The following is a 26,761-nucleotide window of genomic DNA, read 5'->3' on the forward strand; positions in this document are numbered from 1 at the left end:
GGACTCACCCTGGATCTCAGCATCAGCAGAAACTCACAATCTCTGATACCTCAGTCCAAATATCCCACTCAGACCATCAGCATCTGTACTGCCTGCCTGCTCATGTGCTCAAGTACTCCAACCCAACCATTCTTTGACATCAATACTTCTAATACCTTGGCCCCTTTCCTGGCTTCCCTCCACATCCCCACTATCAGACCTCACATGCCACCATTTGCTTTTCTGTATGATTTTGATTCTGCATACATCATCATAAACATTCTCTTGCAAACACTCCCTTAGTCTTCTCTCCCTCTGTTGTACTTCCCTGGCAAACCCCCAATCCCAGATGAACTCAACAGTCTGCCTTCTCTCTGCCTGCACCTGAACAGTCAAATATCTTCAATTATTTTAAACCTATGGTCTCAAAAACCAGATGAGCTCTTAATACTTCCCAGAAGTCCTACTGATTAGTTTTCTTTAGAAAAACATATTTTCCACTCTCAAAGATGTCTACTTCATACCTTCTCTCTCCTCAAATATCCTAGTCCCTTCTCCTTCCCCTCAGGTAATATTGCCCTTTCTTTACTGAGAAAATAGAAGTTATCAGACAGGAACGCTTCCTACCTTCAAACCTTCCTGCGACTCTACCCTTCTTGTAACTCCTGTTACAAATGAACATCTTCCTCTCTAAGACCTTTTAAGTCATCTAAGGCCCTCCATGTGCCCTTTGGACCTGCCCATCTGATTTTTCTTCTCAAGGGGTTACCTTTCTTCCTTTCTGTCAAATCATTCCTAGCGGCTTAAATACAAGCTTGAGTACAGCATTGACCAATAGACCTTTTTATGATGATAGAAAGGTTCTGTATGTGTGGTGTCTAATACAATTTCCACTAGCCATATGTGACTATTGAGCTCTTGAAATGTTGTTATTGTGACTGAGGAACTGAATTTTTAATTGTTCTTAATGTAATTAATTTAAATTGCCACATGTGGCTAGGGGCTACCATATTAGACAGCATGGCCCCTATCTCCCATCCTAAATGAACTTTGCCTTGACCCTTATTCTCAGTATTGTTTTCATTTACTCATCTCCTATCCACTTCTTTTTCAATCGGGATTCAAATTAGATATATTGTATGATTTGCTTTGGGCAGAACTGTAGAGTTCATAAGTCTCCCTGCTGCCAAATCCAATTTATCTGTACTCATTTGTTTTTAACAGTGTTCACTAATACACCACCACAATCCCACCCCAAACACTCTTTGCTGGAACACCACATTCTTCTGGTTTTCCTCTTACCTTTCTGGCTCTGCCTTCTCAGGTTCCTCCTCCTCTCTCCAACTTTTAAAGGTCTGTTCACTAAGACTCATTCCTTGGACTCCTTTTGTTCTCAAGGTTTTTCCCTAATGCAAGGGGCAGGGAAATGGAGTTATAGTTAAAAGGGCTTGCCGTTGCAATTAGAATATAATCCAAACTCCTTTTCTTAACCAAAGGGCCTGACTGATCTGCCGTTGGCCAAACTCTCCCACCTTTCATTTCCTCCTTCGTTTCACACCGCTCTGATCTCACTGGCCTTTCAATTGCTCTAACAGTTGAAAGTTTTAGGTTTTTTGCACTCGCCTTTTCTCTCTTTGTGGGACACTCTAGCCCAGTCTTTGCCTAGTTTTGCTCTTTGCTATCCTTATGCCTTCGCTTCTATGTCACCTCTTCAGAGATCTTACTACCTTACCCAAATTACATTTATCTCTTGTTATTCCTCTGTTTGGTTCCTTCAAAGCCGGTATTGCTATTTGCATTTATTTATTCGTGTGTTGACTTGTTCAGGTCGGCTACCTGGCCTCTGGAAATTTAAACTTGCGAGCAGGGACAATGGGCTTTGCTCTCCCTTGGGTCACATCCCAGACGCCAGCACAGGCCCGACACCAGGAGGCTCAGGATAAAGGACCCGCGGACCGAAAGAATCAATGAGCCGGCAGAGGGGCGGGGAGGACGCGAGCGCGGCCCCGCGTGGGGGACGTAGGGGCGCGGCCAACGAGCAAGCAGCGGAAGCCCGCCCCTTCCGGCCGCGGCGCGGATGCCTCGGCAGCCACGGCGGCTGGACCGCGGCTGGCGCCGGCTCGGCCCGCCCCCTTTTCCGTGCCCCGCTCCCGCTCCAACGCCTGCCCGGCCGCTGTCAGTTGCATCAGCGTCCTACCGAGCCACGGTGCATGCTTCGCCGCTGCGGCCGCCGGCTGCTGTACGTCCTAGGCCTTAGCTTCCCGCTGCTGACCGGCCGGCCGCTTTTCCTCTCCCCGCACCGCCTCATGAGGCCGCAGGTCGTGTTCGTCCTCGGCGGTCCCGGCGCCGGCAAGGGGACCCAGTGCGCCCGCATCGTCGAGGTGAGGCCCGGGCAGCCGGCGGCTCCCTGTGCTTGACCGGACGCCGGGCCGGCTCGTCCCGCAGCGCGCGGCTGTCCGCGCCTCCCCCACCGCCCCGGAGCCGCGGACTACGAGTCCCGGCGACCGGCGCACCGCCGGCGTGGCGGTGGTTCGAGGGTCCGCCGGCGCGCGGCATGTCGGGACTGGTAGTCCACGTCCGCCCGCCTCGGGGGGACCCAGAAAGGAGGGGGGCCGCTTGGGATTGCTTTGTTCCTGTGTCCCTCTTTCCTTACATTTTGGGGACCAAGTTCGTCTCGAGAGTGGGCTGGGAGAGGGATCCCGGGAGGGTCCGCTTCCGGGGACCCCAGCGCGCAGAGGTCAGTGTGTCGCTGGTTGTGGGGCGGTCGGAGGTGGCAGTAACGTCGATTTGGGTTAGAGGCTGGGTGCGCCCACCGCTGCCTGAAGGGGAGACCGTTTTTTCCACCACGCCCATTCCTGCAGGCCCTCTAAACTCTGAACCGTCTACTAGTCTTTATTCTAGAAAGGAGCCCCGGGCGACAGGACGTTACTTTAGGTGTACTGAACCAGTCCAAGTCAGTACCAGCCCTGAGGCTCAGCCCGGGTTTGTGTGGTTGGAAAAAGCCGTGGAGTATGAGATCAAACTTCAACCTCTGACCCGGCTGCCAACTTACACTTAGTCCATGGCCAAGTCACTTCCTTTCTCCGAGTCTCGGTTGCCCCCACTAGAACAGTAGAGGCTCTGCACAAAGATTTAAACTCAGTATGAAATGCCTCCCAAGTCTAAAATGGTGTTACTTTTTTTTTCCCCCAAAGCGTGGTAAGGTTAATGGTTCAATTCCGTTAACAGTTTTCGAACAGATACGTGGTTAGCTGCAGTGTGGGTGAAAGGCTTATTGGAGAATCTGGGGAGTGTTTGGGAGAGAAGGAAAACAGAAGATATCTAGAAACAGAAGAGGAGACCAGTAGTGCTGTAAAACACCAAAGAATCCTTGTGAAACTCGGTGACCAGCAAAAGTTTTGACCCAGAACTTCTAAAATAGTTTCCTCCTTTTTTCCAGGATATGGCTTTTATTAGCTTTGGGATTTTACTCCTCTCCCAGGCTCATACAACCCACTCCTGTCCTATATTTTATTCTCTGAAGAGCATCCAGAAAAAGTCGGATGGTAACATCTTCATTATGTGTTTGACAGCTGTATTTATAATTGTTGATCATTTGTGAGACTATAAGTGGAGCTTATACAAAAAGATACATAAATATTTTTCTCCTTATTTTTGTTCATTCTTTTCACTTTTTAAAAGACATGACAATTGGATGGTTTCAGGTTTTTGTTGTATATATGAAATAACTCTTACATGTAAATAGCATAGTAGGGGAAGGAGAAAATACTTTATTTTTGTTTGTTTTTTGTTTTTATTTTTATTGAAGTATAGTTGATTTACAATGTTGTGTCAGTTTCAGGTGTACAGCAAAGTGAATAAGTTATACATACACATATATCCACTCTATTTTAGATTCTTTTCCCACATAGGCCATCACAGAGTATTGAGTAAAGTTCTCTGTACTATACAGCAGGTCCCTATTAGTTATCTGTTCTATACACAGTAGTGTGTAAATGTTAATCCCAATATCCCAATTTATCCCTCCCCCTCCCTTACCCCCTGGTAACCATAAGCTTGTTTTCTACATCTGACTCTATTTCTGTTTTGCAGATAAGTCCATTTGTACCATTTTATAGATTCCACATGTAAGAGATATATGATACTTGTTTTTCTCTGTCTGACCTACTTTACTCATTATGACAATCTCTAGGTCCATCCATGTTGCTACAAATGGCATTATTTTGTTCTTTGTTATGACTGAGTAATATTCCATTGTATATACAAACCACATCTTTATCCATTCCTCTGTCAAGGACATTTAGGTTGCTCCCATGTCCTGGCTATTGTAAATAGCACTGCAATGAACATTGGGGTGCATGTATCTTTTTGAATCATGGTTATCTCTAGATACATGCCCAGGAGTGGGATTGCTACATCACATGGTAGCTCTGTTTTTAGTTTTTTAAGGAACCTCCATACTGTTCTCCATAGTTGCTGTACCAATTTACATTCCCGCCAACAGTGTGGGAGGGTTCCCTTTTCTCCATACCCTCTCCAGCCTTTATTGTTTGTGGATTTTTTGATGATGGCCATTCTGATGTGTGTGAGGTGATACCTCACTGTAGTTTTATTTTGCATTTTTCTAATAATTAGTAATGATGTAATGATGCTTTTTAGCCATCTGTATGTCTTCTTCGGAGAAATGTCTATTTAGATCATCCACCCATTTTTTGATTGGGTTGTTTGTTTTTTTAATATTGAGCTGCAGGAGCTGTTTGTATATTTTAGAGATGAATCTGTTGTCGGTCACTAATATTTTCTCCCATTCTGAGGGGGAAAAGACTTTACTAGAGTCAAACAGATATGGGTCCAAACCCTAACTGTTCCATTTACTATCTCTTTAGTCCCAGAGAAGTTGTTTTACCTTGGGTTCCTCTGTAAGAAGGAAGAAATAATACCTGTCTGGTATGGTATTTATGAATATGAAATGAGGTAAAATATCTGGCATGTATAGATGCAAATAATGTTTTCCTCTGTTTTAGAGTTCCTGTTCTTAATTTATGAGATTCGTTGTTTTTACTTTGAAGTGCACTGTAGTTTTACTTTTTAAAAATTGGTTTATGGGGCTTCCCTGGTGGCACAGTGGTTGGGGGTCCGCCTGCCGATGCAGGGGACACAGGTTCATGCCCCGGTCCGGGAGGATCCCACATGCCGCAGAGCGGCTGGGCCCGTGAGCCGTGGCTACTGGGCCTGCGCGTCCAGAGCCTGTGCTCCACAACGGGAGAGGCCACAACGGTGAGAGGCCCGCGTACCGCAAAAAAAAAAAAAAGGTTTATGACTGATGTATTGGAATGTATTTAAATATTTTGCTTTTGAATCATAATGTGACTTTAAGTGTTCACACCCAAACTGATAATACCCATATTACTCCACTGGGTTAAAAATAATCTCCACATTCTGTAACTAGTATTTATTCTTTACTCTGTTTGATAATGGTGGATAATATTTTAAACCTGTTAATTAAGAATTATAAGATTTCCATGATGAGATATGTTCTAAAATGTATTATCTTATTCTTTAAGATTTCAACACTTATATGAGCTTAAATTCAACTGTTTTCTTACAATTCCAAATAGCTTATAATCCAGCAGTTGCTGTCTTCTAGTGGATTAAACAATGGAATGTCCGTGGTCAGTTAAGTCAGAGGATTTTTTGTTTTGTTTTGTTTCTTTTGTGAGTCTCTTGCATTTTGACTCAATGTTTTATTATACAGGCAAATGTAAGCTGAATCCCAAACGATTGTAATTTTTGGAGCTAATTTTTTTTCTGTAGGGGAAAAGTTATACAAATCAAGGTTAAATTCCCCAACTATCATGCCATTACTAATTTAGCTAACAGGGTACCTGAAATGTGGCTGAAACAGAATTGTTTCTTTGGGAAGCTTACATTAATTTCCAACTCAGGCCACCAGAAGTACATCTTTGGACCCTTGCTACAGAACCTGAGAATATCTGGCCCTCTGATATCCTGGGACATTGCAGTTATGGTTGAGGGTGTCACCACAGGGAAGCTGTTGCTTGTTTGTTTTGTTTGTTTGTTTTTCGAGCTGTGAATTCTACCTGTGCTACTTGCTCTCCCAGACCTTGAGGAAGAAAAGGCAAATCTGATGCAGCATCTTCTGAAAGTGTTGTGAACTGGAAAGGAAAGGTTTTAGGGAGGCTTTGAGATTGAATTTTGCCCATTTAGTTGAACTGATCTTTTTCAGTTTTGTTTTAGTTTCTAACTAATTTTTAAGTCTCTTCTCATACTCAAATTTGTTTTTGAAAATTAGCCATTTTCTAAAGCAGTGCAATCAGGAGTCACGTGCTCAGAGTGGAGTTATTTTTGTGGAATAACTTGTGACTAAAAAATGATGGAAGATACCGTGTCATTTTTGAATTTTTTAAATTAAGCTTTATGTGTATTGTTTTGGCCCAAGAAAAATTATGGTGCCATAACCTAAACTTGTCTGAAAATAACAACCACAGTTTTGCATGTGTTAGCTGGGATATTTAAACCTACTCTCTTTTAAAGATGGTGAACATTCTGCTTAAATAAACAATTATGCTAAAGTTTATATCCATGCCAAATTGCTTCTGTAGCACCCCAGAAGCATTTTTATCATCTTGTGTTTTAACTTCCTCCATGACCTGTATGGGTAACTTATACATTGTATCCTACCTGCTATGCTTAGAAAGTTTTGGGTGATACTGACTTTAAGTATGTAGAAATCAGAAATTTGATTTTATCTTTTTGTCTCTAGTGTTGAACATTGTGCCTGACATATAGGTGCTTAGTAAGTATTCTTTGAATGAATATATAGCACACCAGTTTGTCCTGAAGATGTAAAAAAATTTAAAATTCGGTCTCCAGGGGGCGCCCAAGGAGCAGTTAGTACTCCCAGTTTCAGGACCAGAAGTATTTGAATGAAACCTCTGTCTTACTCTGATTTCTCATGTAACACTTCAGTTTACTCTCAGTGAATAAATGGTATAGTTGTAAAAATCTGATGAGCATTCTAACATTTTTAAGCTCCTGATTACAAATCCCTAAAGCAGACTACCACTCATTAAAGAAACGAGATAGGAAGATCCACTGGACATTAAGCTTGCTTCAGAACAGGCCTTTCTCCTTTTGGTGGGATGGGCTGGAGTAAGAGATAGCTTTTCTGGGGTTTTTTGGGTTTTTTAAAGTTTTTTTTAAAGTTTAAATCATCTGTAAAAGAGAGTCCACAGAATCCTCGACTCTCCTGAAGCACCACCCTTTCATTAAGGTAATGGTAATGTGGGATTTTTGTTGTTGTTGTTAAGAACTTGGAGGAGGGGAGAATATGTTCAGATTATTTACTATTCTTTTGAAAACTTCATTTTTTTCTTTCCATTTTAAGTCACAGTAGTAATACATATTTGTTGGTGACCTCTAACCCTGAGGTCACCAGTATTAACTGTACGATATTAACTCTTTCTCAATATTTTTACAAATAAAAGTGCATATAGTTACCTTTTTTACCTCTAAATGGGATTATTCTGTGTTTTGTTTTTTTTTTTACTGAATGTATCATGGCTATCCTCTCAGGCCTCTACACATAGACTTAACTCATTTTTATTAGTAGCTGCAGAATAGTCCATAATATGGATGTTACCATAGCATAGTTGTACCATCCCCCCCTTTGATGGACATTCAGGGTAGTTTTCAGGAAATTATTCTGCTATTGCAAACAGTGCTTCAATAAATTTCCTTGTAAATATAATATTGCATATGGATGCTTTTATTTTTGCAAGCAAAATTCCTAAAAGTAGGATTGCTAAGTCAAAAGATAAGTGCATTTTTAATTTTAATTGATAATTGTTTGATTACTTTTCAAAAACATTATACTTACATTTCTATCAGCAGTTGTATGCTTTTTTTTTTACTAGCACTGGATGATTATCAATCATTTTAATTTTTTCAAATTTGTTAATCTCCTCTTCAAAGTTTTTCTGAGTAAATTACTCATTTTTTCCAAGAAGTCCATTAAAGTGAAAGGCATAATTAGACTTTAAAAAAAATTTCCCTTGTCGTTTATTCAGAAAACATTCTTTGAGAGCTAGGCACTGTGATAGTTGCTAAGGTGAATAAGACACCCTACTGTCAAAAGTTTACAGTGGGGGGGCTTCCCTGGTGGCGCGGTGGTTGGGAGTCCGCCTGCCAACGCAGGGGACACGGGTTCGTGCCCCGGTCCAGGAGGATCCCACATGCCACGGAGCGGCTGGGCCCGTGAGCCATGGCCGCTGGGCCTGCGCATCCGGAGCCTGTGCTCCGCAACGGGAGAGGCCACCACAGTGAGAGGCCCGCGTACCGCAAAAAAAAAAAGTTTACAGTGAGCTGTGGGATATGGAAGTTAAACAGTGACTATGACAGGACAGAGTGGTAAGTCCTATGACAGAAATAAACACACAGACCATTTAGATAAGTTTGAGTTACAGCTCAGTGGGTCAGGGAAGGCTTCCTGGGGGGCAGTGATATGTATGAGCTGAATTTAGAGGGACAGTAGGAAAGAAGCAGCCAGGAGATATGGGGGAGTGGAGAACACTTAAAGCAGAGTTACCCTTGCATAGGGTAGTTGGAGGTTTCAATTCTGAGAAAAGGCTAAGGAGAGTAAATGGACACAAGTGAGACTGACCCAGAAAACACTTCCTAAATGCAAACTATTTGCTCTGTGTTGGGGGATACTGCCTTCTAGAGGTTCTCAATTTAGAGTAGAGATAAGACACATACTTAATAGAATTTCATGAGAAAAGATATGAAAGATTTTTGCAAATATTAAAGTTTAACATTAAATTGTTTTAAAATTGTTTTTCAGGAGTTCCCTGATGGCCTAGTGGTTAGGATTCTGCGCTTTCACTGCCATGGCCTGGGTTCAGTCCCTGGTCAGGGAACTGAGATCCCTCAAGCCGTGCAACGTGGCCAAAAAAACAAAAACAAAACAAAAACTGTTTATCTTTTAGATTTGCCACCCTAACTAGATTGTAATGTCTTCAAGGATGGGGACCCTGTCTTTTGCTCCTGTTCATTCTACTGCATGGTGTTTGAGGTGCCTACTTATCCTTCAGATCTTAGCTTAATACAGAGATTCCCAAACATTCTCAGTTCATGGTCCCCTTAGTGTCTCAGTAATTTTTTTCACAAACACCTTAGTCCAAAATAAGTTGTGTTTATTGAGTAATTGGATCCAAACAATACTTAATAAGTATTTTCTAACAACTTAGTAGCTGTTTAAAGAAACAGTACATATACATCAAAAGAAGAAGCAGCAACTTTCTTTCATTCTTATGTAACCACAATCACTTACTAATTGGATGTAAATGCCTGTTGACACTGCCCAGTTTCTCATACCTTGGAATCAGGTTAGACGCTTCCATACTCATTTTATTTTCCACATTAATTTTCACGTGGTACTTATTTTTATCACAGCAGCTGCCCGCCAAAAAGTCAGCATCATAAAGATGTGTCTTCGAAAAGAATGTGCATGATCTAAAGTTGAAATTGTGAACTACCCTGAGCTGATAGCTCACATGCTATCTAATAGATGTCCAGTGTTGCTCTGTTTCCCTTTAAAATGTAAACCCAGGGCACTCTTGTGAATTCGCTGCAGTGCTCCAGGGTACTTTGGCATTCAGTTTGGGAACCATGAGCTAAAAATGATTTCCTCAGTGAAACTGGCCCTCACATTTCTAGACTAGGTCAGATTTCTCTATTATGTGATCTCAAAGCACTTTAAAACATCTGTCAGTTTGTTATTCTTTTGTCCTTTCAGTTTTTAATTCTGTTGTCCTTTATAACATTTATCTGTTTGTAGTTCACGTTTAATTTCATGATTATTGGATTGTCTCCCTCATTACGCCATAAGCTCCATAAGGATGAGAACCTTAGATTTCTAAATTTACTCATATCTTCAGTGTCTATTACAATGTCTAGCATAAATTGATGCTCAATAAACATTTGTTAAGTAGATCTTGAAGCCAGTCATACCTGGATTTCTGCCATTTAGTGAGTTATTTAAATTTTTGGCTCTTTGGTTTTCTCCCCTGAAAATTTGGGATATTAATCTACTTTACAGGGTGATTATGAGGATTAGCCAAGAGAATCCATGTAATAAAATGTCTGGCACAGTGCCTACTGTGTGTTTGGCACTTCATATATGTTAGCATCTCTATCCTTGCCTATTCTGTGCTTATCTGTAAGTAGTCAATGAAAGAAATATCTTGAGCAGCGTCAGTAGCTACAGTTTGGTGGTCATTCTTAGTAGACTGAAGAAAAATTGATTTGCAAGGATATGAACAAATGTCAAAGTGTCATACCAGTGTATTGTCTACTAGGCAGTATGTAGAGTTCAGACTCCGGAGTTAGACTGTCTGGGTTTGAATCTTATCGTAACACCTACTATGTGTGAGATCTTAACAAAGGTTTAGTCTCTCTATGCCTCAATTTCCTCATCTGTAAAATGGGAACAATAATATATAATATCTACCTCAGAGGGGTGTTGTGAGGACTAAATGAGCTAATGTATATAAAGTACTTAGAGCAGTGCCTGGCATGTGATAATTCCTATATAAATGTTAACTATTATTTTTATTATTATCATCATCATCGTACTTTTTCTGTGTTAGTTTTGCCTACCCTCCTGCCACCCCTAGCTTGACCTTCTTTTGACTTGCTTAAGATTTTTTTCCTTCCTGATTTATTCCTTCGTACTTTGGAAGCTATACAGTCTGTTTTTAGTGGATACCCTAGAAATTTTAAGCACACATATTATTTAACTTAAGTCTAATATTAATATTTTTACTCTCCCCCAAACAATACAAATACCTTAGGACACTTAACTCTATTTTCTATCCTATTCTTTTTTTTCGGATTTTAATTCTATATTGACTTCTTTTTTAATCCCCACAAATGACCTGTTAATGTTTTATAACAAATGTTTGTTTAGAATAACTTACATACATACCATTTTCTTTACTAACCATTTATTTTTGCACCTCAGATCTTCCTTCTGAGATCATTTTCTTTCTTGAAGTATATCCTTCAGAAGGTTCTTTAATCAGTATGGGCTTGTGGTTAGGAAATTTTGCTGTATTCTTTACATGGTAGGTTCTTTTTTCTTAGTTCAAGCACGTAGGGTATCATCCTTCAGAGGTCCTGACTTTATGTGGAGCTCGTTGATCTGACCTCCAATCCTATTTAGGTCTCAGTCTTTGTCTCCTTTCCCCTCTCTGTGGCTGATTAAATCCTGGGCTCTAGCCACCTGTGATTTGGGGATGGGGAAAGTCCCCAGGGCAGCCATAGCTCCAGCACTCTCTCGCTCCTCTGGCTTTGTGCTTTCTTTTCTTTTTTCTTTTTTTTTTTTTTTTTTTGCGGTACGCGGGCCTCTCACTGCTGTGGCCTCTCCCGTTGCGGAGGACAGGCTCTGGACGCGCAGGCTGAGCGGCCATGGCTCACGGGCCCAGCCACTCTCGCAGCATGTGGGATCTTCCCTGACCGGGGCACGAACCCATGTCCCCTGCATCGGCAGGCGGACTCTCAACCACTGCGCCACCAGGGAAGCCCTGTGCTTTCTGGATTTATCTGAATTTGAGTTACTCCTTTAATTTTTGGCCAGCTCAGTCATACATTAAAATAATAATAATAAAATTATATATTAATAAATATACAAACATTAGAGATTTTATATATATATATATATATATATATATATATCCAACTACATGGGTATGCTGTGCTGGGAGGGGTTCCTCTCTTTTTTAATAAGTTTTATTGTTTTATTTATTTATTTATGACTCTGTTGGGTCTTCGGCACGAAGGCTTTCTCCAGTTGCGGCAAGCGGGAGCTGCTCTTCATTGTGGTGTGTGGGCTTCTCATTTCGGTGGTTTCTCTTGTTGCAGAGCACGGGCTCTAGGCGCACGGGCTTCAGTAGTTGTGGTTCGCGGGCTCTAGAGTGCAGACTCAGTAGTTGTGGCACACGGGCTTAGTTGCTCCGTGGCATGTGGGATCTTCCCGGACCAGGGCTTGAACCCGCGTCCCCTGCATTGGCAGGCGGATTCTTAACCACTGCACTACCAGGGAAGTCCTGGGAGGGGTTTCTCTGAATGAATGTATATATTCCACCCCCATCAAAATTAGACGCCTCTACCTAAGTCTGCCCTAGCTCAGAACACCTCTTCAATGTCAGTTCTTCCCCTTATCCTTATTCCTATTGAAATCTACTTGATTTACATCCTTTGGATTAAAGTTTTAGTGATGGTAATCGATTAAACACCACATCCTAGTTAAGATGCTAATAGGAGAGGACTGTAGTCACGAAAGACCTCCGAAAGTCACATAGGAGTACAGTATTTTAATGGTTGTCCTTCTGAATTGAAATTGAGAGCATTTCAGAGAAACCACTCTAGTAGTGGGACTTTTAGACTAGATAAGAGAGAAAAGGTGGAGACGGGATAACCGTCTTACTCTGTGTCATGTTAGCTTGATCACACTGACTCCTGCTAACCTTAAAGCTTGTACTTTTAGCCCAGTTGCCATATGAAAATGTATTTATTCTAACATTTCAGTTAAATTAAGGACATTTTTATAGACTGAACATGTGATAAGAGCATTTAGAACTTAATAGAGAACAGGTGTGACTGAACACACTGTTTGCCGACAGTTTCCTGCTGCTGGTGAACAAAGCTAACCAAACAGCACTTCGGTAAAGGAAGAAGCCCCAGTTATTACGTACCATTCTTAGACACTTTCACTTTGAGGAACTGGGTCCCCCAAAAAACACATGTTCCATGCTTGGTTTCCATCCGTTTTCTCCAGAAGACAGGTAAGTTGGTTCCATTTATCATTAGGGAATATTCTATACCAACAAACAATTGAATATGCTTGGTTTGGGGCTCTACAAAAGACTGCTTCTTTGCTCACTTTGTGTTTGGAATTTCCCTGATGTATTAGTCATTGATGTTTGCCACTGAAAAGTTCTATGTGTTTAATTTAACCTATAAGACTTTAAGTATAATTAGGTAGATAATAACATGAATTTCTGTCCTCTTGGTGTCTACTGGGAGTACAGAGACAGTCCAGAAGATGTTTTATTGATATTATATAATTGGGAATTGACTTGATGGTTAATTTAGGTTTTTAAATTGGAAATTTTTATTTGCTACTTATTTAATGATTGTTGGGTGAGGCAAGTGGAAATGGAAATGGTGTCACAAGTGGAGAAAGGCAAGAACGAAGCAAACGAAGGGTGGTCAGAATCTGGCTGAATGGTGGGTCAGATATGCCTGGCTCTGTGTGTGGGTAAAGTTCCTGATCTTCTCTCCATGCTAGGATACAACACAATGGTAAAGTCCATGAACTTGGAGTCTCCTTTTTAATTTCCACCAGCCGATTCTGTCATGCGAAGGCCATAGTAGCTTGATGGCAAGACTGTATTTCCATGTCTGTCACCTAGGAATTCCCTCAGAGGCCCACTGTGGAATAATCGTCACTGAGAGTCAGGAGACCTGGGTTCAAGTGCCAGTTTCCTTTCTGCTAACTAGCGAGTCAGCTTATCTCAGTTTCCCCTTTTGTAAAATGAGAGGTATGGAAATAGATGGTCTTGCCAGCCCTAAAACAGTTCTGTAGACTGAGACTTCATTGTTAGGTAGTATTGTAATCCTGTGTAGTCACATTCAAGAGGCATGTTATCCAATCCTTATGAATATGTGTATCTTCTTTGCCATTCTATGCTGTATGAATGGGAGCACCAAGGAATTGTATTTAATAAATTCTCACTGTATTTCATGTTTACATAGAACTTCAGAGTGATAACAAAGAATGTGTAAAGGTAGGAAAAGGAATAGTTTTTTGAAGTAGAACAATTGTGTATGTATGAATTTTTTTAATTAAAAATATTTAAGAAATGGGACATTGGAGCCAACTTTCTCACAATATAGCATAGTAGTAGAAACATTGTAGACTTTGAAGTCAGTTGTTGGTTCACATCTCAGTCTAACACCTGTGGCTATGTTGCTTAACTTTTCTGATTCTGTTATCTTCATTTGTAAAGTGATGATAATAATGACCACTTCACTAGGTTGTTATAAAGATGAAACAGCATAATGCTTCTACAGCGTTCAGCACAGTACATGGCACTCAGTAAATGTGTAAAGGTTAGCATTATTTTAGAAAAGATCTACAGTGAAGAGATCAAAGAGTAATTTAGATTAAAGTAGTTTTGGGGAGCATTGTATTCCCATTGTTTACTACAGCATAAGGAAATGATTACCCACACTAATCAGTTTACAGATTTTTAAAAACCCAGGATGGTATTTTAGAGTTTATCAAATAAGAAAGGTCCTTCTACTTAGAGAAAATGTTTGGAGTTTACTTAGATTTAAAAATCCTAGAAAGGGCAAGTGGATTTAAGGAACAGTTTATAGTATACATGCTCTTTATATTCAAAATAGGTTACTAGTTGCCAGATGGAGCTAATGACCTAATGATTGGATAAGTTTCATAAGCCTGAATAAGTACCTTAACTGTCCTGTTATTAAAAATATGCATACTTTTACTTTTGGTTACTTTTTTAAAAAAATATTTATTTAATTTATTTGGTTGCAGCGGGTTTTAGTTGCGGCTCATGGGCTCCTTAGTTGTGGCATATGAACTCTTGGTTGCGACATGCATGTGGGATCTAGTTCCCTGACCAGGGATTGAACCTGGGCCCCTTGCATTGGGAGTGCAGAGTCTTAACCACTGCACCACCAGGGAAGTCCCACTTTTGGTTACTTTTTTTTTTTTTTTTTTTTTTTTTTTTTTTTTTTTTTTTTTTTTTTTTTTTTGCTGTACGCGGGCCTCTCACTGCTGTGGCCTCTCCCGTTGCGGAGCACAGGCTCCGGACACACAGGCTCCGCGGCCATGGCTCGCGGGCCCAGCCGCTCCGCGGCATGTGGGATCTTCCGGGATCGGGGCACGAACCCGTGTCCCCTGCATCGGCAGGCGGACTCTCAACCACTGCGCCACCAGGGAAGCCCATTGGTTACTTTTTAATTATACAAGTAGTACACGTACATTACAGAAAAATTAGAAAATACAGATGAGTAAAAAGAAGAGTGTAAAAATTACCAGTAATCTTACCATCCAGAGAAAACGACCATCAATCAATATTTTGGCACATATTTTTCCAGAGGTTTTTTTTTTTTAGTAGGGTCATACTCTGGAAACCTGCTTTTTACTTATAATAATATCACAAACATATCACCATGTTAATAAATGCACTTTTACCACATAATCTATATGATATTGTACTCTGTAGATTACATACATTATTTAATTAATTGATTCCTTGTTTTGGAAATTTTGTTTCTGATTTTTCAAAAGTTGTATTCTGTGTTTTTTAAAAAATACTTGGAGATATAATTTATATACCATACAACTCATCCATTTAAAGTGTAGAATTCGGGACTTCCCTGGTGGCACAGTGGTTAGGAATCCGCCTGCCAATGCAGGGGACACGGGTTCGAGCCCTGATCTCGGAAGATCCTACATGCTGCAGAGCAACTAAGCCTGTGCACCACAGCTACTGAGCCTGAGCTCTAGAGCCTGTGAGTCACAACTACTGAAGCCCGTGAACCACAACTACTGAAACCCGTGTGCCACAACTACTGAAGCCCGTGCGCCTAGAGCCCGTGCTCCGCAACAGAAGAAGCCACCACAGTGAGAAGCCCACGCACTGCAATGAAGAGTAGCCCCCACTTGCCACACTAGAGAAAGCCTGTGCTCAACAATGAAGATCCAACACAGCCAAAAATTAATAAATTTATTAAAAAGAAATAAAATTTAAAAGCATAGAATTCAGTATTTTTGGTATATTATGTTATTAATTTTTTAAATTTTGGTAAAATATATCATGAAATTTACCATTTCACTTTAAGTGTACAGTTCAGTGGAATTAACTTCATTTACAACGTTGTGCAACCATCACCACGATTTCTAAAACTTTTCCATCACCCCAAACAAAAACTCTGTTAGGCAATGATTTCCCATTCTTCCCTTCCCCCAGCTCCTAGTAACCTCTAATCTACTTTTTGCCTCTGAATTTGCCTATTTTGGGTACTTCATGTAAGTGGAATCATACATTTGTCTTTTTTTTTTATGGCTTATTTCACTTAGCATAATGTTTTCAGGTTTCATCCATGTTAGCATGTATCAGAACTTCATTCCTTTTTATGGCTGAATAATGTTTCATTGTATGTATTTATTACATTTTGTTTATCCATTCATCTGTTGCTGGATAAGGGCTGCTTCCACCTTTCCGCTATTGTGAGTAATGCTGCAATGAACACTGGCATACAAGCATCTGTTTGAGTCTTTTGGGTATAGAGCTAGGAGTGAAATTGCTGGATCATATAATAATTCTGACTTGTTGAGGAACTGCCAAACTGTTTTCCACAGCAGCTGTACCATTTTACATTTCTACCCGTGATGTGTGGTTTCTTTATCCTCACCAACACTTATCATTTTATGTTTGTTTGTTTGTTTGATTATAACCACCTTACTAGGTGTGCAGTGGTATCGCATCGTGGTTTTGATTTGCGTTTCCTTAATGACTAATGCTGTGAGCATCTTTCATGTCTCACATGTCCTTTTTTTTTTTTTTTTTTTTTTTTAAATAACCATCCTGAAGGGTGCACTGACATCTCATTATGGTTTTGATTTGCATTTCCCTGATGACTAATGAGGAACTTTCCCATACTGGCCATCTGTATATCTTCTTTGGAGAAATGTCTGTATGAATCCTTTGTCCTTTTTTTTTCCCCCAGAATATTGCATTTAAAAAATTGTCTTTTGCAATTTTTAAAATTGGGTTATTTATCTTTTTATTGCTAAGTTGTAAAGTTTTAAAAATATATTTTTGGTACAAGTTCCTTATCCAGATACATGATTTGTAAATATTTTCTCCCATCCTGTGGGTTGTCTTTTCATTTTCTTGGTAGTGTCCTTGGAAGCACAGAAGCTTTAAATTTTTATGAGGTCTGATATCTTGCACTTTAGAACATACAGTATGCTTTCTATTGCCTGTGGTGCAGAGATTAAAAGATTGATAAAGTGAGGCCAGAACTGTAAAAGAGGTATAACTGGTAAGTGTATTGTCCCTGGGACTGAGAGTTGAGGGTGGAAGAGAGAGGAGATAGTGGTAGATGGAAAGGAAGAGTGGGAGCAACAGATTCTTGTTACTTCCTTGACTGATTCCAGGGCATAATTGGCTCCAAGATCCTCTCTCAGGCTAGAGAGGTGGGAGAGGTTGTCCATTTTGCAAAATGGTTTCCAGCATTCTTCCTGTTGTGTAGTCATGGCAGGAAAGAAAGCTTTCCATAAAAATTTCCCATAAGCTTACCACTTTTTAGGACATTTCCTTTGTGTGAAGAAGTTAGATTCTAATCAAGAACCAGTAATCCCTTATATCCTGTTCTACATTATATAAATGGGTACAGTTGTCTATGGTCAACATTGAATCCCAGGCTGGGCTAGGATATGATGGCTATACCATCAAAAATGTATATTCGTAGACTGACTTTAATTTTAGATTGAGAAAAATGTAATCACGAAGGTAAATTTTACACCAAAAAATTTTGGAAACATATACTATTTTTTAAAGCCAAATATTGATTTTCCTCACACTTTCTCCTATTAGCACAGGTTGATGGACAAAAAATGAAGATGATTCTTTGTTGTCTAAGCTAGATTAATTTTCTCTTTTTTAAAAAAAAAGTCAGTTGAGAGTGGTTGGCACAATAAATTCTGAAAGTGCTCCAAGGGGTCATTCTGGAGACTAGAAGTAGTGTGGGTACATTGTCTGTCATGGAGGTGTCATTTCCAGAACATCTTGCTTATAATTTTGAACTCTAGTGTCTAGAGTAAGGCTTCACTGAAATATGTTTCCTTTTAAACTTTTGCTGCTGTGCCTTTTGGATCCTCTCAACTGAGTATGTCTCTAAATTTCCATCTGTTTCTAGGCTATAAAACTGGACTGTTTTCTGTCTCCTTCTATAACTCTTGACTTCATGCCCATGCAGTGTGTTTCAGTGTTGCTATATTATACTTTTGTTTCTCCTTTGTTTAAGGAATGGATCACTTTCCAGAGAAATTTTTACCTAAACATTTGACTTGATTTTTGCTGCTATTCTCTACAGTGGTTTAGTTTTAAATTTTAAATAAGTTTGTGATTGTGCAGGTACTGTTTTTCTCTTTTCTTGAACTTGGATAATGTTTGTTTTTTTTTTTACACCATTCCATTACACACATTATTGATGGAGTATATTCTTTTATTTATTTATTTATTTATTTATTTATTTATTTATTTATTTATTTATTTATTTATTTATTTATGGCTGTGTTGGGTCTTCGTTGCTGTGTGCAGGCTTTCTCTAGTTGCAGTGAGTGGGGGCTACTCTTCGTTGCAGCGCGCAGGCTTCTCATTGCGGTGGCTTCTCTTGTTGCAGAGCACGGGCTCTAGGCACGCAGGCTTCAGTAGTTGTGGCTCGCAGGCTCAGTAGTTGTGGCACACGGGCTTAGTTGCTCCGTGGCATGTGGGATCTTCCCGGACCAGGGCTCGAACCCGTGTCCCCTGCATTGGCAGGCAGCTTCTTAACCACTGCACCATCAGGGAAGCCCATAGATAATGTTTTTTCTGTAGGGATTTTTATTCCTAATGTGAGGCAGTTCATTTTGCTGTTCTCTTAGGATTTGATATTAATAAAACACTTAAATCAACAATCTTACTTTGTGATGCTGTATAAAAAGTAAATAAATAAATTAGTTAAATTAAATTTTTAAAAAACCCAGTCTTTGTGATATTTGCCATTTAGAGATGTGTGGATAGAATATATGCTTTTTTTAAATTAAAAATTTAGTAAGTTTATATACATGTACATTGAGATTCAAACAATTCAAAAGTACATAAAGTAAAAAGCGAAAGTTCTCCTTAACCTTAGCATACTCTTTTTTTTGGTTGCTTTGGATCTTCATTGCTGCGCACGGGCTTTCTCTAGTTGCGGTGAGCAGGGGCTACTCTTCGTTGTGGTGCGCAGGCTTCTCATTACAGTGGCTTCTCTTGTTGTGGAGCACGGGCTCTAGGCGCGCGGGTTTCAGGAGTTGTGGCACACGGGCTCAGTAGTTGTGGATCACGAGCTCTACAGCACAGGCTCTGTAGTGGCGCACGGACTTAGTTGCTCTGCCGCATGTGGGATCTTCCCAGACCAGGGATGGAACCCATGTCCCCTGCGTTGGCAGGCGGATTCTTAACCACTGCGCCGCCAGGGAAGTCCCAGCCTACTCGAGTTATGTAATCACGTACCAACGTTTTTGTGTGTGGCTTTTTGGTCCTCTTTTGATGTATTTATACACAGATAAAAATGCACGCACACAAACGTTGCCTATTGTTATTTTTTTGCTTAACAGTGTATCTTGGATAGCTTTCCATATCAGAACATGCAGATAGTTCAACTCCATTCATAATATATACAATAATCTATTTAACTATTCATATATTTGTGGACATTTAGATTTTCTGTTTACAGATGATGCTGACATAAACATTCATTACATATGTCTTTGTGCACATGTGCAACTATTTCAGTAGCACAGCTCCTAGAAATGGAATTACTGAGCCAAAGGGTATGCAAACTTAAATTTTATTAGACTCTGCCCTCTAAAAAGGCTGAACCAATTTACACTCCCACAAACTGTCAGGATGCTGGTTCTTCCCCACCCCCACCCTTGCCATAGCCAGATATAAGTCTTTATTTTAACCAATCTGATGGGTGAAAAATGAAATCACATTGCTTTAATTTGCATTTTCATGATTACCAGTAAGGTTGAGCATCTGTTCTTTTCTCTGAATTGTTTCTTCTTTGCCCATTTTTGTATTGAGCTTTTTTTCTTTGTTAGTAGGATCTCTTTGTATACAACGTATATTACCCTATCACCTTTGTATGGTGAAAATATTTTCTCCCAAGCTGTTGCTTGTCATTTGGTTATATCTGTGATAAGTTTTTATTGTTCACGTGGTCAAACATAAATCTTAGCTGTTTTGGTTCTTGTTTTGGAGTGTCTTTCTCTATCTCAAAATTATCTTCCCCTGGTACTATCCTAGGGTTGTTTTGTTTTTGTTTTTGTTTTTTGCTTATATTGTATTGTTTTAGAACTCTAATTTACCTGGAATTTAGTTTTGCATATGATATGATGCAAGAGTCTAATTTTTTTTCAGATAGGTAGCCGGTTGCATAGTATCATTTATTAAATAGTTCATCTTTTCCCCATTGATTTTTAGATGATGACTCTATCACTTATTGAATTCCCATTTACACTTGGGTCTGTTTCTGGACTCTGTTGAATTTCATTTTTCCATTTGTCTATTTTTATACCAGTATCATGCTGTTTTAATTACTGTAGCTTTATAATATTTTATGCCACCTGGTAGGACATGTTCCCATTTGTAGTTGTTAATATTATTTTCGAATTTGGTCATTCTCTCACATTTACCCTTCCTGATAAGCTTGAGAATCAACTCATCAAGTTTCATTAAAAAATAAATAATCCCAGGTGAAGTTTGATTGCAGATGCAATCAATTTATAGATTAATTTGTGGAAATTTTAAATATTTACTGTATCGAATGTTTCTGTCCAGGAACATAGAATGCCTTCTTTTTATGATACTGATTTTAAGTGTTTCTAGTTTCTTCTTATAATTCTTACATATTAGTTTTAGATTTATCCCTAAATTTAAGTTTTTAGTACTGTTTTGAATAGGATTTTTAAAATTGAGGTACAATTGACTCGAATAGGATCTTTTAAAATGTATATTTTCTAATTAGCCATTGCTAATTGGTTGGAAGGCTATTGATCTGTTTGTTTATAAGAAGATAGTAAGCAAGATAGATACATTCTTGTTCTCATAAAATTTTTAATGTACTCAAATACATCTGTGATGCCAGTTTTTGGAGCCTGTGTATTGGAGGGTATTTTCATAGTGAATTGCATTTTTTTTTTTTCTTTTTTTTTGCGGTATGCGGGCCTCTCACTGTTGTGGCCTCTCCCGTTGCGGAGCACAGGCTCCGGATGCGCAGGCCCAGCGGCCATGGCTCACGGGCCCAGCCGCTCCGCGGCATATGGGATCCTCCCAGACCGGGGCACGAACCCGTATCCCCTGCATCGGCAGGCGGACTCTCAACCACTGCGCCACCAGGGAGGCCCGTGAATTGCATTTTCATGTATCATATCTTCCTTGTTCTATAGTTATTCTTTGATTTCACTCCTTTATTGCTATGTAATTGGTAGTTTAGCCACTGATTATCTTGGACTTTGCTCCAGGAAGAGCCGATATGAGTTAGTCTGACTCCTCCCTGACCCATCTGAGTGCTCTCACAGTAGGTCTTGAATCTAGTAGCGTAGACCACGTTTTTAGGAGTATGTTCTTCATACTCCTAGTTTTAACAGCTAATAATGATATTTGGCTGTGGCTGATAGTGTAATGTAGTATAGATATGATTTCTGGTAGTATAGATATTATTTCTGTTTTACAAATGAAGAAACTCAAGTCTAAAACAGGTTAAATCAATTTCCTAGAGTCACACTGGATTGTGACAGAGTTTAGTTATAAAACCTTATCTCGGGCTTCCCTGGTGGCGCAGTGGTTGAGAGTCCGCCTGCCGATGCAGGGGACACGGGTTCGTGCCCCGGTCCAGGAAGATCCCACATGCCGCGGAGCGGCTGGGCCCGTGAGCCATGGCCGCTGAGCCTGCGCGTCCAGAGCCTGTGCTCTGCAACGGGAGAGGCCACAACAGTGAGAGGCTTGCGTACTGCAAAAAAAACCCAAAAAACAAACAAAAAAAACCTTATCTCAAATTATTAGTTAAGTGTTCTAAGTTTGTGACTTCATGCACGGTTCTTATGTTCTTCTGATCCTTGCTGAAGCCTCTGTGTTTCTCTAAATGCATTTCTCCATTTGTTTGATAATGTTGCAGGTGCTCAAATTTTATGTTTGCATATATTACTGAATTCAGTGTTTGGTATCCTTTGCACATTTTTCTCGTGTTGATTGGTAAATCCAAATAAATTTTAGTTCTTAAAGAGAGCCCAAACTGTTAAAATGTTGTGGTTATTTTGTAGTGAGGCTCTTTACAAGTTGTATTCCCAAGTAGTTATATTTCTTAGGGTGACTTTCTTACTTTTGGTATTCCCTGGGTAAATGATATTCTCATTTTAATGTTACTTACCTTTTTTAAAAAAAAAATAAGTACAAAAAAAAGAAAAAACAAACAAAAATAAAAAATAAGTACAGTTGGTACTGTACTGCTTAGTGTTTAAAAAACCTCTCTTTCATAAAGTGATTAGAGGCTAGAGATTCATTTGAGTGGTTTGATGTATATCCTCTGAGTGTTCTCACAGGAATTGAATTAACTGTGAATTCTAGGCTCTTAGGCCACCTGCAACAGTATTTGTGTTGTAGTGATGTGAGTGTGTTGCTTGTAGGCTCTGCAGTGACTATAAGAATTGATCATTTAATTAACAAGATGAGATGAGTGTTTCTTAAGATTAACAAGACCTCTGTGCCTATCCATTAATGTTGGAAATTTTCGAATTATTGCCTGTGAGCTCCTGGAATCCCTGGAGGCTTCTGGGCCTCATTTCCATCTTTGACTATTTTCCATCCCTTTCTGTTATAGGGAATGTGGATTGATTCAGAATGGCTGAGATGAATTAAAAGAAGTAAAAATACTGGAAATGACCAACTGGAATGAAATTGGAGTGTGAAAATTCCAATTCACAGTTGCTATAGGGGCCATTTGGTATGTAAAACAGATGCCAAAATCCTCAGTATTCTGAGAAGTCTTCTGCAAAATGTCAGAGGCATATTGAGGCCTTACACAAATGAGAAAACAGTCTATTTCATGGCTTCTAAATCACCCTTTCTTTAAGTTTTATTTATTGTTCTACCTTCTTGTCATTGCCTCTGAAGAATCACCTCTTCCCCAAGCAGACAGTGCTGGTAAAGACTGAATTCCTTAGGAAAAGTTAATGCAAATATGAAAAATTGACTTTATTAATTAATAGTAGGGCTCAAGTCACTGTAAATATGTAAGTCATTATTTCATCCTTCGTAAATATAACCTATTTATTTCCCCAAATTAGCACATTGCCTGGCACTTTATAGAGACTTAATAAATATTTATGGATTTAAAATAAGTTCCATGTATTGCCTGAATTGAGGTTTTCTTACATGAAGAGCAAAACATTGAGGAAAACAAAATAGTGCTGTAATTGTCTGCAGTTGAATGGATTATATCCCTCCTCTTTTCTCCTTTGCAGGATATAAGCTTTTAAACTATCACTCTTTAATTAGAGAAAGAAATATGCTTCATGTTAATTTGGAGTCTGTCTGCTAAAGATTTTGCCTAAGAAAAGATTTAGCTTGGTTTATAACTTTCATAGTTTATAGTTAATATGTAGATTTGTAATTAAATAGGCATGGTCAAACGTGATGTATACATTTGGAAATACAATGAGGGCACACTAAAAGTGAGATTGGAAATCAGCTAGCAATTTAAGTCAGATATTATATTTAACCTTTTCCCCACTGTCTTCTTTCCTTCCTATGCCTCCTTTCCTCCTTCCTGCCTCTTTTCCCTACCCCTTCCCTTTCTCTCTATCCACTCCCATTCCTCCCTCCTTCCCTCCCTCCCTTCCTTTCTTACCTCTGTAAAATGGTAATTATAAGAGAAATCCTTTTTCTAACCCTCTGTGGGTAAAACTGGAAGGAACCTTAAACAGTTCACCAATTTTAAGCATCTGGGCACTGTACAGCAGTTCTTACAGTCAAAAGTAAGTTCTCCAAGACTGGCAGATAATGTTACTGGAAGTGCTTATCAGACATCTCAGAGTAATTGGAAAAAGTTCTGTTGGAAATGCCTTTTGAAATAAATGATAGCCTTACATGAAGTGTTGCTGGGATGCTGTAAGCTCTAAAGCCATTGTTTGCAACAGTGCCAAACTGGTGAGTCTGGATGGCTCCGGATAGCATTTCCAGGTGTTATGCTGAAGGTGCATTGTTGACAATACATAATCGGAATTAGATTTTTAAGTTTCACTACTCTTACGGGGAATGCAAAGTAACTTAGTCTTAGATGTTTCATAGATGTGTCAGCTATTTAAAGGACACCAATAGTTTTAATTCAGTTGCTTTAAAAATATATTTATATCTGCTATCTCTGCTGTGTTCCCTCTATGTATGCTCAAGGCTCAGTAGCAGTCCAATGGCATTTCTAATTGCCATACTCACAGGAGGAGGTGCCTGGCATGTGGATCTCCTCTGCCCCCAAGGACTTGCCATTTACGCATCATTTGTACCTTGAACTCTTTTTTTTGCTATTGTTTTGGTTTTGATTCTTTTTGTTGTTGTTTTTATTCACATAGAACGACATTACCTAAATTTAGAAAGGAGGAAAGAGAATTGCTAAAGGAGAGAAGTTATCAAGATGATTTGAGATTTGATACCGTAAAATTGTCAACATTTGCTTAGTTGTAGTAACAGAGTGCTGTTCTGTACTTGTTGAGAATATGATGCATTTTTCCTCCCTCCAAATCTTAGTGTCTAATTCACAGAAGTTATTGAGTTGTTTTTCAACTTCTTAAAGGAGAAAATGAAAGTAAAAAAATTTAGACGGTTACTCTAAATGAATTTATACATTTGTCACTAGAAAACTACTATTTTTAGCTGAATAGTGGCTTGTAATTGTAGTTATTATAGTTTATAGTGTTTATAATTTGCTGTGGTTTAAATGTTGGTCTTAAGACTGTAATTAGTGACCCACTAGATTTTAATTGCTAGGAAATTTCAGAGAATGTGAAAAAGTTTGGGTTAAGCCTGGGAAATATCCATTCTTGCTTTCCTCAAAATTGGCATCAGTGACTACTTAATGACAGCAGAATGCTTTGAAAACATGCTCTTTAAAGTCTAGCTATAATTAAATACCATAATAACTAGTGTGTAAGTGATAGTTGCTTTTTTGGTGTAGAAACTCTGTGGTAAGAGGAAAGCTTCAGCAAAATCCTTAAGAAAAATATAGTATAAAAAAGTGGTAAATAGAGGATTTTAAAAAATGGAATGTGGATGAGAAATAGAAAGACATATATAGATTTGACATGATTATATTTATTTAAATTCCTTATCTCCTTGGACTTTGCAGATAAGGTTGTTTTCTGTATAATTTTTAAAAAACATATCATTTGTACACTTCTACAATTTACAACTAGTCTCTCTTTTAAAAAAGTGATGTGCCAAAACCCATTGTAATGTAATGTAAGCTTGCAAATTTGAGCTCTTCAAAGTCAGGAAACAAACAGTGTGTGTACTAATTTCTAAATTACTAGCTGGGTTTCTAAATGTATATGTTGTTCATACAGCCAAGGCAGTCTGTACAGAGCAATCTGTATTGTTGGTGCTTCACTGAGCATTTGCCATTGTTTAGTACTGTTTGTCTCTGCATTTGTTCAATATTACCATGTGCTATAATCTCTAGACCAGATGAGAGCATCCAGCAAGCATAAACTTCCAAGCAGGAGCCAGAGTAAGCAGTGGAAAATGAAGCTGCTGTAAAATTTTGTGGACAGCCGTTGCAAAATGCTTTCTGAAAATTGTACATAGTAAATGGGAAAGTAGGTCGCATCTCATTTTTTATAAAGTGTTTTCCATATCCATACCCGTCTTTCAAAAGTTTATACTTGGTGATAAAAGTAGGCATTTAAAAATGGTATGGTGTGGAAATAATTTTAAAATAACAATTTAAATAATTAAGTACTTTTGTATTTATTTCCATTTTCTGTAAATGATGGGAATGTTTTTAAAAGCCTATTACAACAACTAAATACACTTTTGATCGTTTCTTTTAATGCAATGAGCTGTATGCCTAAGAGAGACATGAGTGATACTGTGGTTTTTGTTTATTCTCCTCAAACTTTATATCCAATTTTAGTCAGCAAATAAACTATTTAGTTTGTTTTTCTTTGCTGACTACCTTATTGTTGGCTTACTTTAGTAATAAACAAGAACAAGTTTAGCCAGCAATTTTTAGAGATAGAAAAGGAGTAAAGAATGGCTTCTGCAATCTTAAAAAAAAGAGAGAGACAGAGAGAGAGAGAGAGAAAACTCACTGTAGCCTCAGTAATTGAGAGAGTTAAGTTTTGTAAAATGTGCAGTTGAAACATTCTATTCTGGAAGGAGGGGTGGGAGTGTGGGCTGCCTCAAATCTTAACATTGAAATTAAAGATAAAATTTAAGTTATCAAATATTTATGGTACACTTACTATGAATGAGATAAAAACCTATTTAGGGAATCTTAAAAATTTGGGATGAGATGATTGTTGTAATTGAACATTGAATATAGATCTCAGTATCCTGATATTTGAGAGTAAAAATAATCTATTTTATTATTATGAAAATTATTATTATGAAAATAGATTTTATAGTTCTTTTTTTTTTTTTGCGGTATGCGGGCCTCTCACTGTTGTGGCCTCTCCCGTTGCGGAGCACAGGCTCCGGACGCGCAGGCTCAGTGGCCATGGCTCCCGGGCCCAGCCGCTCCGCGGCATGTGGGATCCTCCCAGACCGGGGCACGAACCCGTGTCCCCTGCATCAGCAGGCGTACTCTCAACCACTGCGCCACCAGGGAAGCCCTATAGTTCTTTTGATTTAATAAA

The 26,761-nt window shown here is 39.1% G+C and overlaps 2 protein-coding genes and 1 long non-coding RNA gene across 7 annotated transcripts in view; 2 read left to right on the top strand and 1 right to left on the bottom strand.

Annotated features, from left to right (window-relative positions):
• The window catches only part of STIL (STIL centriolar assembly protein), a 64,297-nt gene extending 62,570 nt beyond the window's left edge, over window positions 1–1,727 (bottom strand). For all 4 annotated transcript variants that reach the window (XM_082616163.1, XM_082616162.1, XM_082616161.1 and 1 more), the window contains exons 1-2: window positions 1,712–1,727; window positions 1,282–1,385 (exon numbers count right to left, since the gene is read on the bottom strand). The gene's annotated coding sequence lies outside the window, so the exon portion shown is untranslated. The remainder of the gene's footprint in view (window positions 1–1,281; window positions 1,386–1,711) is intronic.
• Window positions 1,728–2,037: 310 nt separating this feature from the next.
• CMPK1 (cytidine/uridine monophosphate kinase 1) overlaps window positions 2,038–26,761 on the top strand; it is a 34,078-nt gene continuing 9,354 nt past the window's right edge. Inside the window, exon 1 of the mRNA XM_082615895.1 lies at window positions 2,038–2,360. Within this exon, the coding sequence (XP_082472021.1) occupies window positions 2,190–2,360 (171 nt within the window). The 5' untranslated portion in view covers window positions 2,038–2,189. The remainder of the gene's footprint in view (window positions 2,361–26,761) is intronic.
• On the top strand, window positions 2,372–25,793 carry LOC309801261. 2 transcript variants are annotated; one of them, XR_014293549.1, is made up of 3 exons: window positions 2,372–2,716; window positions 22,732–22,854; window positions 25,585–25,793. It is a non-coding gene; the product is annotated as an uncharacterized lncRNA (long non-coding RNA). The 2 variants fall into 2 exon arrangements; XR_014293550.1 differs by lacking the exon at window positions 2,372–2,716 and adding an exon at window positions 16,140–17,145.

The sequence above is a fragment of the Mesoplodon mirus genome (genome assembly GCF_964341445.2).
Source record: "Mesoplodon mirus genome assembly, chromosome: 3".
Classification (NCBI taxonomy): Eukaryota; Metazoa; Chordata; class Mammalia; order Artiodactyla; family Ziphiidae; genus Mesoplodon; species Mesoplodon mirus.